This window comes from Neofelis nebulosa, chromosome 17 (assembly GCF_028018385.1).
Source record: "Neofelis nebulosa isolate mNeoNeb1 chromosome 17, mNeoNeb1.pri, whole genome shotgun sequence".
NCBI classification, from domain to species: Eukaryota; Metazoa; Chordata; class Mammalia; order Carnivora; family Felidae; genus Neofelis; species Neofelis nebulosa.
The window spans coordinates 22,536,947-22,555,509 of NC_080798.1; the positions used below are offsets into that span (position 1 = coordinate 22,536,947).

The following is an 18,563-nucleotide window of genomic DNA, read 5'->3' on the forward strand; positions in this document are numbered from 1 at the left end:
CACTTATTCTCAAATTTGTTCTGACATTCAAGCTTTCAAATGAATCCACCGTGCCCCTACTACATGTAAAGGGCTCTTAGAGACCCTGGGGCTCTCGAAATTACAGCAATTAAAAATATGGACAATATCGCCACCCTCACAGTCCACTTGGAGGGAGACGAACAATGCGTAAGGAAACGAACAACTGAACTGAACAGGATCGTTTCAGAAAGTGCTAAGTTTAGGCAGGGAAGTAAGACATGGCCTCTCTGAAGAGCTCACATTGAAGTTCTGGGTAAGCCCCCAGTACCTACCGGGAGGAAGGCCTTTCCAGATGGAGGGAACAGTGGGTTCAAAGGCCCTGCGGCAGGGACTGGACCTCTGCACTGGAGGAACCGGAAGAGGCCCGTGCGGTAGGAGAGAGAGGAGGAGGAGGGTCAAGAAGACTAGGATCCCACAGGGCCTGGGGGAGTGCTTAGTTTTAGAAGCTCCCTCTTTGCCCTGGGATGACTCTAGGAGAGAAGTGCTCCAGGACAGTGGTGGTGCTCAGCTGTGCCCCAGACCATGAATAAAGACGGCGGCCCCCTGCCACCTGTTCTCAGGGCTCCTCTCAGTGTCAGGGAGATTTGCGGGCACCAGGTGAGGTTCCAGGTGAGGGGCTCCTTCTCTTTAACCACACGCTGCACACAAGGCCCGTGTGCACTAAATATCCTGCACAACCCTGAGCTTTATTGATTCCTTGGGAAATAGACCACAATTATTTTTGAAAATAGATGGCATATTTGTCTATCCTCTGAAGCAGCTCATACTCCAATAGATAAAGTGTCAGGAGAAAAATCAAAGAAAATGGAGGTGTCCATATCTCAGATAGATTTTTTTTTTTTTTTTGTATTGGCAATGTGCAAACAACCAACAGAAAGCTAAGGAAAAAAAAAAAAACATAGGTGACCAAGGGACAAGGCAGAGAGACAAAAAAAATAAAAAATAAAAAATAAAAAAAAAATTCCGCATTTGTTCGAGGGGCTAGGATGGCAGGGAAATAGGAGAAATGACCAGAGCGGTCCGGCAGCCACTTCCAGTGTTTGCTGAAGTGTTTCCTCACTTCCTGTCTCGAGCAGACCCAGCGGAGAGCAGCGATGCTCCAGCCTGTATAACGTGAGGGGCTGACACCATCAGTCGGGTCCCAGGTGTGGGCACGTAACCCCAGCTGGGCCAAAAGCCCGTCCGCCTGAACGTGGTCAGGGAGCTGCCACACTCAGCTCCCTTCGCACTCAGAGCTGAGCTGGACTCCGGTCATTTGCACCCCAAGGGTCCCTGGTCCATGAAAGGGGCACGAGAGGCCCCGCTTCATTAAAGACAGCGGCGAGACGTCCCGGTGCCTCCCACAAAGCATCATCCCCCCAGACCTGGACCACAGGAGACTGGCGTCTACAGGCCCGTGCGTCATCTGGGAGGCTGGCTGTGGAGGACCGAGCCGGGACGCCAGGGTCCCCCGGGGACCCGCGGAGAGTGCGGCGGGGGCCGGTGATGACACAGTGGTGGCCCCCAGCTCGATGCCACGCACCCGGCCGCACCCACGCGTCTCACCTGTGTGTATCCGCAGGTGGACCTTTAGGTGATGGGATGTCCGGAAGGTTTTCCCACAGTACGGGCAGTCCTTCATGGCCGAGCCCAGGCTCCTGTCGCGAAGCAGTGCGGGCTGCTGGACGCCGGCGGCCCTCCCAGCCTCCTCGCCGAGGTCTGCAGCGGAGGAGAAACGTTCTCACATCACTTCCGCACGTCAGAAGCTGTTCGCACCCAAACTGCTAACACCGCACAAAGTGAAACATGTCAATACTACACCTGTCTATTTCATTCTTTCAATCTGACAGAATGCTGACAATTCATGTATTTTCTTGTTATTCTCTTAAATTATTTCATCTTTCCTATCATCATTTTAAGCAGCATATGGTACCTTTATATTGAACTGAATTAAACAAGAAAAGAAACAGCTGTGTCAGCAGCTGGTTTGATTTCTTCTTTCGCTTCGCTCCTATTAAATATTTTTTTTTTCAAAAGTTTAAAAATGGTGGCGTTTGTTGAATCTGATTAATTTGTAATACGGACTAGCCGGAGAGCTCACTATGGGACCGACAACACATTTGCATTATATCTAGCAACAAATGAGGGGGGAAAAGAAAATATGTCTTGGCCAAGTCCCTAAGACATGCAGACATACAGCTATTTTGGGACAGGAAAGAAAATTATCCAAAACTGATCATTTCTTCCTTGCCGAGTCTTGTATCCACCGCTGGCTGCTGTAATCTTATGAAAGGGAGAAGAAAAAGTATGAAAATGCAGTTCCACAATTAGCCCATGATAAACATATAGTGACATATTCAAAGTCATGTGCAGAAACTCAGCTGCTAGACTCCCATAAACTTCGAGCAGAGCAGTTAAATCTTTGTGCAGTGACTTGAGAACTTCCTCTGTAAAGTATCAATACAAATTTTCCTTCCTGCTGTTATTTGTTATGTAACCCAAACCATTAGAAAATGGAATAAAATTTACATACGGCTGCCTTCTGCACAGAAATGATGGGACATAATAGTAAATAAAACCGTGAAAATATCTAGTGGTTGGAGGATATGTTATCGCAACACCCGAGGCCCCACATCACACTGCCAAAGAGGCGACATCAGGGGAGCAGGGCAGGAGCTGGGAATCTGCATCTCCCGGGGGCTGGGGTGGGGGTGGGCACCAGAGCCCTCTCCTCTGGCCTTCCCACAGAGCTGGAGGCTGACCCCCTGGCAGAGAACCCAAGCTCCTGAGGTTGGCGGGGTCCTCACTGCAGCTCTCAGCCCACCCTCTAGGCACCATGGTAGATCCACTAGGGGAACAAGGGGACCTTCTGAGATAATAAGCAGACCTATGACTTCTGCAGAGAACAGAATAAACAAGATTTGTACCTTCCAAGCAATGGAAAATGCAAATTGCTTTTATTCTGCAACATCCGTTCCTGGTGTTTCCTGCTAACAGCCAAAAGGGACAGACTTATAGGCCATGCACAAGATGAAGGCAATCACATTTCATTCTCATTTGGATGTTTGTTCCAAGCAACCGTGGAAACCCTGGGCCTCAAGCATCCTCTCTGTGTTTGGACTAATGCACAACGATATCGTCACCCTGGCAAAGTTCTTTGAAGGCTCACTTTTGATCCCACTTTCTCTCCAGCTCCTCCAACCCTCCTTGAAAGGGCCATTCAAAGGGTTTATCTACCCAGCATCTTTTTTTTTTTTTCCCCATAATTTTGCATGGTAGGGGGACCGGGTTCAGCCGCATCTAAAACTCAACCCACCTGGCACTAGCTTTCTGATCATCCACATGAATGTGGAAAGGGTGCTATTGAATAAGGCAAACGCACAGGAGAGAGTTATCACTTCAAGGCAAACAAATGCCCCAGTGCGTCACAGCGGGGTGCTTCACACCCCACAGGTTCAACCCATCAGGGGCCACGGCCAATCAGGGGCCACGGCCACCAGTTCATTGACGGCCCAGGAGAACAACGGCCAGATGCCAATTTCAAGTCAACCAACCACATCCTAGGTTTAAGTACCTGGGATGCCGTCTCCTACCCATTCTCCTTCCCGCACGCACCCTCTCCCCATCCCAAACGTGTTGCATTTGTCCCCCCAGCGTGACTCGGCTTTCCTTTTGTGGGATCCTGAGGTCAGCTTAAAATCACCAAGAGCCTGATTCAGATTCTGCCAAATGCTCTGTGTGTGCAACAGAGTTAACTAACATACCCTATTTAAGTTAGGAGGCTGATAGCTGTCAGTTTGCATCATAAACAGAACTAAGTGCCCCGGACGTTGGCTTCAGGACAGAGGTAGTGGGCAGGTGTGGACTTGTGACGTTAAATTCCTGCAAAGCCCCATGTTCCGCGATCTGCTCATGAATACCTTCTCCAGAATCTTCCTCCAGCCTTTGTGAGCAGTGGAAGGTGGAGCTGTCCAATGGAACAGGAGGGAGAGAGCGTGGAGGACATATTTCTACTGTAGCTTTTGGTGAGTCCTTGCTCAGGGCACAGCGTCGATAAATACATGCGCCACTCTGGAAGGTTCTACAGAAGCTGAGGGTGAGCGGTGCCTCACTATATGTCACTCTAAGTGATGGCCTGTATCTGTTTGCCTTTTATCTTTCTATCTTGGATATGTGTGGCCCAATAAAAAGAAGAAATTTGTAAGATAAACAGCTTTCTTTGCAGATTTAAGAGTCTAATTTTCACTCTACACAGAAATGATGAATTTTTTTTTTTTTTTTACGGAGGGCCAGAAGGCCTATGGCATTTACTCTTAGACTAATCCAAATAGAAAAACAAACTCTGAGCTACGATGAAGGGGCATTGTGGGTGGTCCCAGAAAGTGTCCGGAGAGGCTGAAAGCCACGGACAGCCACAGCCGAGGAAGGAGGGCCACGTGGCACCCTCACAGGGCCTGTGTGTGAGTGGGCGCCTGAACCCGGATGGGTAGCAGCGAGCATGTAGGCCAAATTCAGCCCGGCCACCCCAAGAGCCCAAGAGGCTCACTCAGCGGAAAAGCTGGGGCTGCCCTCTGACTCCTTCTCTACCCGGAGTATAAAAGCACCGTCAGCTGTCCTTCTAGAAGACTCCCAGGCTGGAGTCCCGAGGCTTTGCCTGCGGCCCCACGGAGCTGCGTAGTGAAGCAGTTCCCCGGCCTGCTTACAGACGGACCGGCCTTCCCGGCCTCTCCAGGAAACAGGGAAAAAAAGAAGCATGGTAGGAGTTACATCTGTCATCCTTCCTTAGACCGCTGGCGGACAGTTTCAGCTTTTGAAAAAATGTCCTTTTCCTGCAACCTGCAGTATGTCTTTCCTTCTGATCAGACCCTTGTTCCAACAGTTTTGGGTAAACGGAAGGTGAATGTGAGCACGGAGGTCAGCCCCAGACCTGTCATCTACGCCCCCTTGCTCATCCGAGAAAGAATGGCCAGTCCGTCCTGCCAGCCCCCAGAGGCTGGGTGTCCCTGGGGGCAGGGCATCTGGCTGCAGGCTGGGAGCCCATCTCCTTACCTCACACACTTTCAGCCTGGGTGGGTTCTGGGCCTCAAGTGATGCGGAAAATGGCTGAGAAATAACTCATGGGACCCCTGCTTCTGTTCTTGACCCCTCTAAATAAGAAGTGCATGTCTTGCACGGATGCAACAAATGATATTCCAGAGGGACGCAGACTGTACATGCACCCCTTCCAGAGTTTTAACCTAGAACAAGTGAATTGAAATAGGTCTCAGAAACCCTGCAAGCTTTCTCCTGCTCCTGCAAGCTGACATCAGTATTAAGTCATCTAATAAAATGATCTACTAGAACTAATAACTGGATTTACCAATTTTGATTATAAATTGTACTTTATTTGGGAGAAAATGGGTATGTTTTTGTTTATAATGCAATTGATTTATGTCTTGTGGGGACATTTTTGTTGTTGTCGTTGTTTTTAACATTTATTTATTTTTGAGAGGCAGAGAGAGGCAGAGTATGAGCAGGGGAGGGGCAGAGAGAGAGGGAGACACAGAATCCGAAGCAGATGCCAGGCTCCAAGCTGCCAGCACAGAGCCTGACGCGGGGCCCGAACTCACGGACCACGAGATCATGACCTGAGCCGAAGTCGGATGCTTAACCGACTGAGCCACCCAGGCGCCCCTATTGTTTTTCCTTGATATTAAAGAATAGAAGGAAAAAAAAAAAAAAAAAAAAGGAAGAGATGGGCCCAATCACTCCAAGCTATGTTTCAAGTGTATATTATTTGGGGGTGAGGGGACACAAGACAGGACCTTCCTAATTTTGTCATTTCAAGGTCAGAAGCCATGCCTCCCCCAGTTCCATTTGCGTGTTCCAATTCTCCAAGTGGACAGCAAGGTTGGCCTAGGTCAAGGTGACATTATGGTGCATTGCCTTCCCCAGCATTCACACAGGGAGGGTGGGAAGGAAGGAGGACCCAGGGCAATTAAAAATGGCCATGGCCCTGTTAGAATCTTCCTCCTCAACTGAACCACAGACTGGCAGTCCTGGATAGACAAAGCATCAAATACTTAGAAAGACAAACAACTTTTCAAAAGTTAAAGCCTAAACACACATAAAATACTATCAGCAGCTGTCTGGATCCATCCCTGAAGTGGGTTAAATTGCTCTCCATGAGTATGATTTGAATTTATGGGGGCCTTACTACACATTTAACCTTACTGGTATGTATGTCCGGAATGTAAAAACATAATGACATAAATTTGTATCTTAAGGGTAGGTTCCCCCCAGGTTATCTTTAAACACTGAGCTTCCTTGGTACACATTTAAAATAGGCTTGTTTGCCAAGAAGGCTGACTTGGGAGTCAGGAGAGGGAATCTTTTCCTTCAGCGTTCCTGATGCCTGGCCGTCCTTAGGTAAATCCCTTCACCGACCCCCCGCCCTGGTTCCATCTGGCCCCGAGGACTGCTCCAGCACCCTGTAACCCCGCAGTGCCGGAAGATGCCCAAGCCCACCACAGGCCGCCTTCACCCACTTGGCCTTCCATTCACCCAGTCTAGCCTCATCTTATGCCAAATAGGAAACCAGAGGTGGGTCTTAGAGAGATGGGAGGGAAGACACCATAAAAAAGGATAGTAAGTGCTCCTAAATATTCCACGTGCCCCTACTTTTCCCAACTTCCTTGGCACTGAGATCCAGTGACAAGTCCCGGCCCACGGCCGAAGGCGACGCAGAGGAGAGACTGGGTGCCGCCACCTCCTCCCTCTCTCCCCCTGCCACGGTGACCTTGCAACACGAAGGTCGAGGTGGCAGCATCACAGAAGACGATGGGTCGCTGGGTCTCCAGATCGCCGGGAGCCCGTCCACACCAGATCGCATGGATGAGAACCCATCTTGGTTCTGCAGCCATGGTGATTTGGAGAGCCTCCAGGAGGCCACCAGGAACTGACCAGGAAGAGTACACACGTCCTTGTGAAGGGTTCCAGGCTTAGTCCCCGTCTCCCGGGGAGTCCCACCGACACATGGACCGAGGCAGGGAGCAAGATCCAGGGAGACCGACAGGGATAGAGGGAGGCCAAAAAAGGAAAGCAAAGAGCGGTTTCCTCTCAAAGTGTGGATGTGTGCTCACTTCTCATTCCATCCTGCCGAGGCAGCCTCACATGGCCAAAAGTATATTTTGGAAACATGTCCGTTAAAAAAAATGATGATGATGGTGGTGGTGGTGGTGGTGGTGGTGCTATATCCAACACAGTGAAGGGAGAGGTATCCCAGCAATCTCACGCAGGTAAGGTAGCCATCTGGACACCTGAGCACTTACTACTTCACAACACGAAATGCCATGGCATTTTAATTTCTGTGGAACTTCTTGTGTCACAGAAAATACTTTTTCCCAGATGAATTGTGCAGTTAATTCTGAGTGTCTGCCTTGTGCAAAGAGCATCTCAAAAGCATGGCTCACACTTCATTAATGAAGAAAAAAACTATTTGTGGAGTCAGGCGGCGGGGGCGGGGGGGTTGGTGAGCAGGACACTGAAAAAGTGCATCTTTCTTAATTTTTTTTGCCTGCGGACACAAGTGCTTTGAAATAATTTCAGGAAATACTCAACACCTTGGAGAAAGTCTGAAGGAATATAGTTCCTCTCGGAAGCTTGACACTTTCCCTTATTTTGAAAACTTTAAAATTAACAGACCCAAAGAAGACAATGATTATTGTGGTAGAGATTGCTGGTTCAGTGAAGACTTCCTTTTATTTAATTAAAAAAAAAATCTTTTAAATCAGTGGTTGGTATAAAAATCATGACATTACTGTCAACAATTCTATTTAACTCTTGGGAGACAAAACTCATGTCTGGAGTCAGTAGTCACCTGCTGTTTCTGCTTCATCAAAGGTCTCAGTTATGACGCCATATATAGTCATGTTAAACAGGCATCAACATGGAATGACAAAAGTATTTGTTTGAATGCAGAGCTATTTTAGAAAAGGATGTCCACTTGTGAAAGGCTACACCCACTTCCCCTTGGGCTCTTAGGCCCAGGGCCGGGGCTGGGCTCACAGGCAAGCCAAGCCCAGGGCTCGTGAGCTGAAGTCTGTGCGTAGAGGTGGAGAGGGGAAGGGTGGAATGTTCTCTACCGGTTCCTTTCCTCACCTTCGACCCAAACTCAAAACGGCACAGAGCTCTGCTTGCTTTGGGGAAGATCGGCTTTCTGGAATTGGGGAAATAGGTCATTAAAAGGCTAAAATTTGGAGGAAAAAAAAAATAAGACACTAGGATCTCAAATAGCTTCTCTAAAGCAACATTTTGATGAGTTAAGTGAAAATGAATCAGAAACACGTGGATTAAATTTCCCTTAAAATACACAAGGGCTTCAAAATCAAGCACTGCGGGCCAAATGTGTTTCTGGTTTTACCGAGCCCAGAGCCCTTTCCTAATTGTCTGGCGGGGGAGTGTGCAGGACCCCTCCCCCCCCACTGCTGGCGATTGGGCCACCCATGGGGTCTCTTCCCCTTGGCACTGTGTGACGCTGCTGTCGACAACATCCTCTGTAACCACGTTGCCAGCTTTCCCGAGGCCCTCAGGGCCCACTGCGGCAGGCACCCTTCGTCCCCAACCTGGGGACTGTGACCGTGGATGCACAGGGAGCGTGTGGACTGCACAGAATTGACCTAGGGCAAGACATCCGGGGCGATGGGTCCCTCTGGACTCCGCACACCCCTGTCTTCCCTCTGGCCCGGTCAGGAGTGGGGGGCGGGGACCTGTCCCAGAGATGGTTGGGGGTGAGGCAGTGCAGAGTGGGATCACATACGAAGTGGCCTGGGTGAGGAGAACCAGGCAGGAGAGTGAGAGAGAGAGGAGGGACAGCCCAGGGAGCTGCCCCTGGGAAAAGCCAGGTTGTGTGCAGGGTAAGGACACGCCCCTGGCTCCATTGGTCTTTAGAATAACCCTCAATTCCTTCTCACGGCCTGCAACCCCCTTTTCAAGTGGCCCCCACTGCTGCTGTGCCCTCATCGCACTCCTGAGTGTACTCCATCCACCCCCCCCCCACCATTTTCTATTCTCAAGCCCCCCTATCTGGTGTCCCGTTGAGAGTTTTGCTCCGGCTGCCCCTCCTCCCGGGATTCTTTCCCCAGAATCCACACAGAGACTCGCATTCAGGCTGGAATCCCAAAGACACCTCCTTGGAGAGGCGTCTCTGACCAGGCTGTTTGGGGGCTGCACGCCTCCCAGCCCCCAGCCCCCTCGTTCTCTGGTTTGTTCCTTCATAGCACCTACCTATCACCCCTTGCAGACTCTCACTGACCTATGTATTACTTGCTTACCACCTGTCCCCTCCCCAGAATACGAGTTCCACGCGAACATGGGCCATTTACTGCTGTTTGACATTATGTCCCCGAACGTGACAGGCAGTCAGCTCATAGCGGGAGCTTGATACATACTTTTTTTTTTTTTTAATTATGCATTTTTCAATAAATAAAAGAATCCGGGCAAACTGAAATTCAGAGGCTAAGATCAGTTCCTGACTGCCAGAGGGAAGCTGCTTTGAGTAACCTAGGAGGAGGAGCTGGCCCAGGGCACCAAACAGCAAGATACCTGAAATGCCCCCGAGGGCTCAGCACCTTCAGGGGCTGGGGTGTGATGCCAGCAGGGTGGGTGGGAGGTCAGGGGCATGCCGGAAGACTTCCTGGAGGAAGCTGCCTTGAGGGATCTCCCAGCTCTCTCTCCGTCCAAGTGGAGGGAATCACAAACACACACTTAGAATCAGCAAGGCCACAAGTGGGCTTTTTAGAAGATGGGGGGCAATTGCTGAGGTACCATCCACTATTTCACTTGCCCGCTTCCTTGCTAAAAAGGAAGTTCTCCCTGACATGAGAAGGACGAGCCTCCCATACACATGGAGACATTCATCAATAGGAGAGTACAGTGAGACAGATATTTTTAAAGTAATCCATGCCCCAATTACTGCTGTAATTATTGCAAAATATTTGTTATGGCTTCCTTTTTCCATCATTTAAATTAAGTACTCCTTTCTCAAAAAAAGAAAACTACAGAAGCCTTTACTTTCAGTAAAGCATAAATTCCCAAAACATTTCTATGTAATTTATTTTCTTAAAAAAAAAAAAAAAACTATAGCTTTTAAGACCCTCTTAAGATAATTTACAGCCCCCTCATTTATTTATGGGGGGGTGCTGGGGGTGGGGAGAAGACTGGAGGAAATGTCTGCCCGCCGGGCGTGTTTCAAGGAATTCTTACCCAAATGACACCGAGAACCAGCTGGACTGATCTTTTTTAAAATGCACTTGGTCAGTCGCCATAACTTGTGGGGCTGAGTTTTCTCTTGGGAATCGAGCACACTGAAAGGAGAAGGCATGATTTGGAGATAACGTCTCCCCTGGAGACATGTTTTGCCATAGTCTTTTTTAAACAAAGAAGACATCTTAAGCACCTTGCAATATCTTCCATTTAATCGTTGGCAGGAGGCAAGTCCCTGATGAACGCTGGCCTGTGTCTTTCTCTTTAACCAGCTGAGTGATCCAAGCTTTTAATATAGCCGTTCCAATTATTGTAAAAGTCATCTAGTACCTTATAACCACAAATATTGACAGTTTATTGCACAACACATTCCTGACATTTGAAGGTCACACCATACATAATACATACTCTTTTATAAAAGTGTCTGGAACAAAGAGATACATGATAAGCAATTACCTCTCCCGGCTTGTATGTATGTACAGTTCGGGGCTGACTTGAGGTTGCTTGCGAGGCACATGCACCATTTTAAATAATCTATTAAGGCAGCATGGAGGCATTCATGATGGATAATTACGAAATGGCTCGTGGACACGCTGCAGTCAGATTGGCTGGCCGGGGCATGGGGTCCGGGCAATTCTCCTCCTCTGAGTTTCAGGTAACAACGCCACTTTGCCATGGAGACCCCTGCCTCACTTCACAATCAGATTTTCCCCCAAAGCCACCGAGCATAACAGAGTCACAATATGTTCTTGTTTTTCAGATTGGTCTGCGCGCAGCTGAAAGGAATTTTTAAAATCCACCAGCCCTGGTTCAGACGCACCCCTGCCCCCAGCCTCCTCAAGTGACCACAGCTCTGTTTGGCACAGCCACGCTGTCCGCGCCCGGGGCTGTGGCATCCAGAGAGACCCGTGGCACAAGGGTCCGTGGCTGCCGGGCCCAGGTGAAAACCAGAGTGTAGAGCATGCTCCAAAAAACAGTGACAGCGAGGCCAGGCAAATCTCCGGAGGAACGTTCTGAGCAGGAAGGAGCTACACACTGCCCTGTTCTCTGTCTCGTCCCTACGTCTCCTTCCTAGCCTAAGTCTGACAAAGAAAAGAAAAAAAAAAAAAAAAAAAAAAAAAAGAGTTTCAATCCCAGATTAACAAGAAACGATTTGTGGTCCAAAGGCTCCGGGTCAAAACCAAGTTCCACCAATTCTTAGAAGTGTGATTCTGGGCAAATTACATAAAACCTCTCTGAGGTTTGGTTTCCTTATCTGCAAAACGGGGATAGACATAACAATTCATTCAGCACGGTGTCTGCTGAAGGATATGCTCTAATTCATGGTAGCTTTTAACAGGAATATTGCCAAAGGGACACGTTCTGTGCCAGGACGGCATGGTGGGGACAGCAGAGACCTGTGGCTTTAGGGCTCTCCCCTCCCCACTAGCCCTAAGCTATGGAACTAGACACTTGCACAGGGTCCAGGATGAAGGGGGAACAGTCCTCTCTGGACAAGTCCTGGTTGGAGCAGTTTCCCCCAGCTCTGAAGGCCCAGGCAGTTCTCCCAAGTTAACAGCGAAAACAGTTCAGGCTGTAGTTGCGCTTCGCGTAGATGACAATCTTTAATCACAGATGAAGTGGCAGGTCATTATAACCGACACCAAACTCCCTTCCAAATGATACTAATGTCTGCCGTTTGAAAACAAAACAAAAACAAAATAAATAAATAAATATATATATATATATGCATGTATAAATACAAATACATATATATATTTTTACAACTTTGTTAAAACAAATAGTCAGCAAATTCTCCAGATAATCTAAAGGTCTTCTAAGACTAATTTTATTTTGAGTTGCAGAATGAACGCCCGAAAATTTAAGACACGAGACCAAAATGATTTCTATAAAGATGACGTGTTTATTAGCATTAAATCCCAGGGAAGAGGGCTTCCTTAGAAAGAACACATTTTTGCATCTGAAAAGCACGCATATTAGAACGTGTGTGTTTCTTTAAGAAGCTATTCTGTTTTAGAGGGTAGCGGGTAAGATAGGGCATCACGTGATCAGGAGGTTGCTATGGTAAATATGCATTTTTTATTGAAGAGTAAACAGTGGCAGAAAACAAGTATCAATTGCCAGCTCTGAAGTTACTGCCATTTTTGAGCTGCACTGACTTATCTAGCCCTTTTAATTTGAGAACCTTTATCAGAAAAACACTATCACTGAATCAAAATTAAACATTTTTGCATAAATCCTGAACCTTTCAATACCTGGTAGTAATCATTACTTTAGCTGACATGTAAAAAATTAGCAAAAAAAAAAAAAAAAAAATCTATCCAGTTCTGCTAATCACGGCACATTGATCTTTCTGGAGATCTGTTGTCCAGCTGGTGGATCTCCAAAGGACAAAACCTTTCACCTTGGCTCAGGCCACAGAGCAGAGGAGCCAAAGGTAGAGCCTAGAGCCGAGGCTCCCCCCCCCCCCCCCCCCCCCCGTCCATTGTCTAGGTACCAGCAGGCAAAACAAAGCCAAGGTGATGCACTAGGGAATGGCCCTCCCCATCAGTGTCTGGATGCCCCAGGCTGCTACCCGAAGGGCAGTGGACTTTCACAAATGTGCTATGGTACTTTCAGCCAAGTTTTCATGGTTTTCTCCTTGTAGAAATGGGGAAAGAGCCTGAACGTTCCTGAGAGGCAACTTCTGTCTTCCTCTGACATCCACATAGGTGACCTCTCTCAAGTACAAATCAGGCCGTGCTAGAAACCTTGGATAGCTCCCTGTCACATCTTGGGTAGGCCCTCAACTAAGCATCTCTGGCTGGGGGCGGGGGGAAGAGTCTGAATTTTGTTTTCACTGACACCAGCTTTCCTTTTCACCTGTCACTTGCAGAGAGCAAGGCTGTGATTCCTTCTCCTCCACCACATCTGGCACATGGTAGGTGACACACCAGTACTCACCCGACACGTGTGTCAATGAATGATGTGTGAGTAAATGAACTGACCCTAGCTCTGGAGAGAACCAGCTTCCTGGGTAGTGGCTTCTAACAGGAAGGTCAAGCTGGCTCATTCTCCCTTTGATCACAGATAAAAGTATCAAGTGTTGGCAAATTTCTCAAAGGGAACTTTCCAGACTCAGAATCCTACAGACGAGTCCAAAGGAATCTTGACCAGGGACAAGGAACAGACTCAGTAACATGAGTGTGCCCTCCAAGGAGCCCCCAGGAAGGAGGGTCAGGAGCAAGGAGCTTGTGGGGGAGGGGCAGCAGGCCAGAACTGAGTGGTGCAAGGTCCCCAGTCACTGGTAGAGACTGCTGGCCCGAAGGGGTCAGTTTGGGCTCTGCAGCACCTCGAAACACTGACGTCTGTTTGACTCCAAGATCTGAGTTCAGTTCTCATTTCTGGGACCCCGAGCAAACTGCTAAAACTTCCTCAGCTTTAGTCTCCTTGTTTGTAAAACTGGAAAATGGTACTTATCACAAAGGAATCGGGAGCGTCTCGTGAAATAGTGGGCTTGCAAGGCCTTAACCCACCTTAAATCCTGGCAGAGTAGGAAAGTCACTGGCTTTGAGATAGCCAGCTCCGGATTCCACTTTGTGCTTGCAAGTGTTTCCTAGCCCTGCCCAGCCTCCAAATACTGTTTGTAAAGCAGGACTAATGGCAGTATCTCTGGTCAAAACCAAATGAGAGAATATGAGGAAAAGTCATCTGGTCCATTTCAACTAACGGTCCCTCCCCCACCCAGATCCAAAATACTCACATGACAGAAAACCAGGAGAAACCAGCAGGTGATGAGCCATACAGTGGAATCACCATGGGGCTCCCCTCCCCTGGCAATTCCCAGGATGATTCACATGGCCCAACTGGGAAGACCACTTCCCATGAGCCAAGTGTCACCAGCCCCTGGGTTGGGGAATGCATGAACAAGGCCACATCACCTCTACATTTTCTAACCCTTGTTACAGCTTATTTGACACCTGTCCTCAGTGCACCTCTTCGATGTGGCAGACTTAATCCAAATGTCCCCTGGAGGTGAATAGTGGGGGGTGGGAGGGAGGAGCACACAACGTTTGGGGTGGCTCAGGCCTCCCCATCCTGTGCTCCATCCATCCACAAGATGGTCAGTGTTAAGGGCAACGGGCAGCTGCCTCTAAATATCTGTGCCCACCTGCCCACTACAGCAAGGAGCCTGCAGCCCAGAGACCCTCTAACCAGCCCGTGCCCTGTCCTGAGAAAGCACAAGCCAAGACTCAGAAAGAATCTTAGAGCTGTTCTTTGGGCACTGTGAAATGACCCAGGACTGCAGGTGTGACCTGAGCTGGGAAGATACCTTTGACAATGCCCAAGGGGGCCATGAAAACACCACCCCACCCTGGCCTGCTCTGGGTCTGCCCAGGGCATCCCTAGAACATCAGGAGAATTCCAAGCCAGCCTTTCTGGCCCTGGAGAAAGGCGAGAACCTTTTTCCCGATGGACAGACTTCAGAAACTCACCACACCCTGATCCCATTTCCTGAAACACAAACCCCAAACCCTAGGCCCACCCACCACCTTCTTGCCTGGTGAATCCCACTCATTCTTGAGAGTTCAGCTCCAAGGTCGCTGCCTTTGGGAGATGTTCTGACTTCCTGATCACCCCAGAAAGTGACATTCACGATACCAACCAGAGCTTGGGGCTTTGTACATGTACAGAGCTTGGGACTTTGTGTGATACCTGCCAAATGTCTGACTCTCCTTCTAGACTGTCCACTCTTTGAAGGATGGGATGAGGTCTATTTTTCTCACCTTTGTGTCTCTAAGACCTCCTGGCACAGAATAGGTTCTCAGTAAATACTAAGCAACTGAATGCAAGTATGCACGAATGCGCGCCTGGTGCTGGGAAGCGTGGACGGCCATTCTCTAACAGTGCAATCAAAGGAAGCGACCTTTTCCTTTTAACTTCTTCACTGGTTGACCTGCCCTGCATAGCACTGAGGGCAGGTGACAGGCTGCAGCTGGCTCTCACCCAAGGGAGGGGGAGACATTGAGAGTCTGACCGCTCTGTAGCCCCAGTCCTTACTCCCTTGCCCCCCGGGGCCCAGCTCTTCTCCTGGGGCTTCTGGCTGCTCCCCTACACTCTCCTCGAGACACTGCAAGGTTCCTATTGCCAGAGCCTGATTCCCTCAGAGGAGAACAGTGCTTGGTCACCAGAGCCTCACCTGCCCCACTTGCTGTGCAAGACTGTTCACAATTTCTCCTGCCCCAAGGCCTTCCCTGTCCACACCTGCCCCAGCCAGGACCCAGCAGCCGTCCATGCAGACATCAGACACTGGGTGTTGTTCTGCAGAAAGACTGGTGGCTCTCAGGAGCCCTGCCCGAGATGCTGGGGTGCAGGTGGCGGGTGGGCATGATCTCAGGGTGCAGGCAGCAGGCTGGGTGGCTGCCGGCCCCGGACCACTGCTGGCGGAAAGAGCTGAGTCCAGACCCCTGGGCCGCGCATCCGGCTGTCTGCTCTGCCCTTGTACTTCTGCTGAGTTTCGGGGCCTGAGGAAAAAGTCTGCCCAGACATATGTTCTTGGGGGGTGCCCACCACACCAGTGCTCTGCAAACACCATCTGACTGGGGAAGAATGCTCTGCTCTCCCAGCTGTGTGGCTGTGTGATGCGTACCAGATGCCCCTCTCCCTCAGCCTGGCCCCCTGGCCCCCTGGGTGCTCACAGCCTCCCACCCCCTCACCCATTCCCCTCCCAGCTCACCCCTTGGTGGGTACCACGTGGTATTTTCTGCTATGCTCGTTTCCCCAGAAAATCTTTGGTCGGTCTGGTTTCCCGTGGAATCCCAGCCTTTAGCAAGGTGCCTGGCACATAGTAGGCACTTAATTTTTTTTTGCATAAATTTTTTTTTGCATTTTTTTTTTGCATAAATAACCATTAGACAAGGCGACACCACTTTGCCTGGTCGGATTCTGGTGACTTTTTCTTTAATATGGAAAATCACTTTCTGTGTTCCCTTTGGATGCTCTATCATACGGATATTCAAAGCAGTGCTGCATTCACAACACACATCGTCCTATAATGCTAATTTCTATCCCATAACCGAGAGAGACAACTAAGTGTTGCAAGGTTATTCAAAACTCCTGCCCCTTATCCTCGACTTCTCCTTAGGGGAAAATTGCACAGGAATACATTTCCTCATCTGTATGTTAAAGCACGGTTATAATCCACCTATCATGATTGCAATTTTGGGAATCAAAACGGAGATCCAAACAGCAGTGTGATCTACATTTTAGCCACATATATTATAATAAATTAAGTCAAAGAAAGAGTTCTGCATTAACTCTTGCTCTATTCCTTTAAAAGCCTATAAGAACACTGAAGCCGCCCCCTGTAAGAACTTCAGCCTTTCCTTCCCCGGGCTGCCACATCGCTGAGGCCCCACAGCCTGGAAGGGGAGGTCACAGAGCCAGCTGCCTGTGACAGCGGTGCTCAGTCCTGTGTGCTCAGAGCGCTGACTGAATCAGGCTGTGCACCATGGGCTCAAAGCCACAGTGAGGCGGCCAGGGATCCTTGGCCAAGGGCAAGCAGAAGCTTCTGGAAAGAAGCAGGCAGTGTGGGCGGCACGCTGATGGAACGGTCTGACATCTGTGGACACCAGAGCTGGGGACGTGGACCCGGAGGCAGACAGGACACAAGGGCCGGCTACTGAACGGCCTAACCCAAGTCCTCATCCGCACCTGGGCCTCTGTTTCCGCTTCTGAAAATGTGGGGACGGCACTCTAATGGAAATTGCAAACACTCATCACAGAGTTTTCATTTGCTAAATTTGGTTTTAACGTTGAAAAAATTCGGGGCATTTCACCTGTAGCCTCATTTGAGCTTCTCCAGAGAAACTGTTGTCTCACGACACTGGGTCCGCAGACCCCAGGAACAGTGGCTGTTGGGCTGGGCAGGGGGCGCCTCCTCCCCAGCGGGCCCCTCCCTCTTCCTCCCTACCTGGTTGCCCCCACCCTGTGACTGCCATCTCAGCCGAGATGGTCCCGGACACCCTTTCCACCTCTAAAGACGGCCTCAGTAACCTCAGTTGAGCAAATAAGGCAGAAGCCTCCAGACTAATTCCCATAATTATGATGGGTCTATTATTTCAAAGCCGGCGATGATTGTGGGGTCAGGTGCTCAGAGGAAGAGGGAGAGAAACAGACTTTAAAGTGATAGCAAATATCCTTTGATTCTCTGCTATGATACCAAATTGCATCCAGAAATGCTCAAACATGGGCTCCAACCTTAGTCAAATTTCAAAGAGGCCTCAGCAGGAAAGGCAGTGATGAGAGAGAGAAAGAAAGAGAGACAACACAGAGAGAGAGAGAGAGAGAGAGAGAGAGAAGGAGGAACCAGAGAGCCATGAAGTTTAAAGACCCTGTCCAGGGACATGGCAGCTGGCCGGAGCGAAGGGGATACCGGCCTGGAGGCCTTGAGCTCACCACACCTGACTTCCCCATCTTCTTCAGGTGGGAACGTCTAACCTCCTTCTTCCTGCCTTGTCCAGCATTCCTGCCCAGCCTCACTCCCTGGTCTCCTGGCACACCCCCACCCCCGGAACCTCTTCTGGATATTTCTCCACAATGACATGCTGCTCGGGCCTGCTCTCCAATTTTTCTTGTATGTTTAGATTCCAGCCTTGCTTACCAAGAGCACCCCGTGGGCTTGCCTGTCTCGTCATCACCTACAAAGCCGAGCGAAGGGCTGGCCCACAGAGTCACTCAATAAACACATGTTGGTTGACCTTTCCATTGTGAAAGACACAGCTATTCTCTCCTCTGGGGTGTTCTTTGTAGGGCTTCTTCGGGGAGGAAAGCAGATCGGACCCAGGGACGAAACCATGGTAGACTTTCTGATTTTATTTCCTGCTCACTCGGTGGACCCCATATTTGCTTGGATATGCGTTAATTTGTCTGGGCCACAAACACTCCCAGGGAGTCTGCTCCGTGCTGGGCACAGTGTTACAGAGACAGGTCCAGGGGCATGTGACACGACGGGGCTGGCCCACGAGCACTGCGGCACACAGCACGGGAGGCGTCCGGGACGTCGGGGGCCGACCTCTGTATCATGCAGGGAGTCAGGTACATGGCCCCCATCTGTCTGGGAGAAGTAGGCCACAGCAACCATGTCGATGGAACCCGCTTTTCTGTTCTGCCATTGCCCCTCTGGGGATCCATCTCTGTCCTGTGTAGACTTCTCAACTCGGTCCCTTTCTGAATGTTCTCCTTCTACTTCTGGGGCATCCTTTAAGGAGCAGAAAGACAGGCAACCCTAGGGCACCTGCTCCGCATCATCCACCATAAACCTGGCTGTGGGGTTGAGCCCA

At 49.6% G+C, this 18,563-nt stretch overlaps 1 protein-coding gene across 14 annotated transcripts in view; it reads right to left on the reverse strand.

The window, feature by feature from the left end:
• ZNF536 (zinc finger protein 536) overlaps positions 1-18,563 on the reverse strand; it is a 437,882-nt gene that overhangs the window by 160,072 nt on the left and 259,247 nt on the right. For 13 of the 14 annotated variants that reach the window (XM_058707985.1, XM_058707988.1, XM_058707980.1 and 10 more), the window contains one exon: positions 1,567-1,719. The exons of the other annotated variant lie outside the window; for it this stretch is intronic. In XM_058707985.1, the coding sequence (XP_058563968.1) occupies positions 1,567-1,719 (153 nt within the window). The remainder of the gene's footprint in view (positions 1-1,566; positions 1,720-18,563) is intronic. 14 annotated transcript variants of the gene reach the window in all.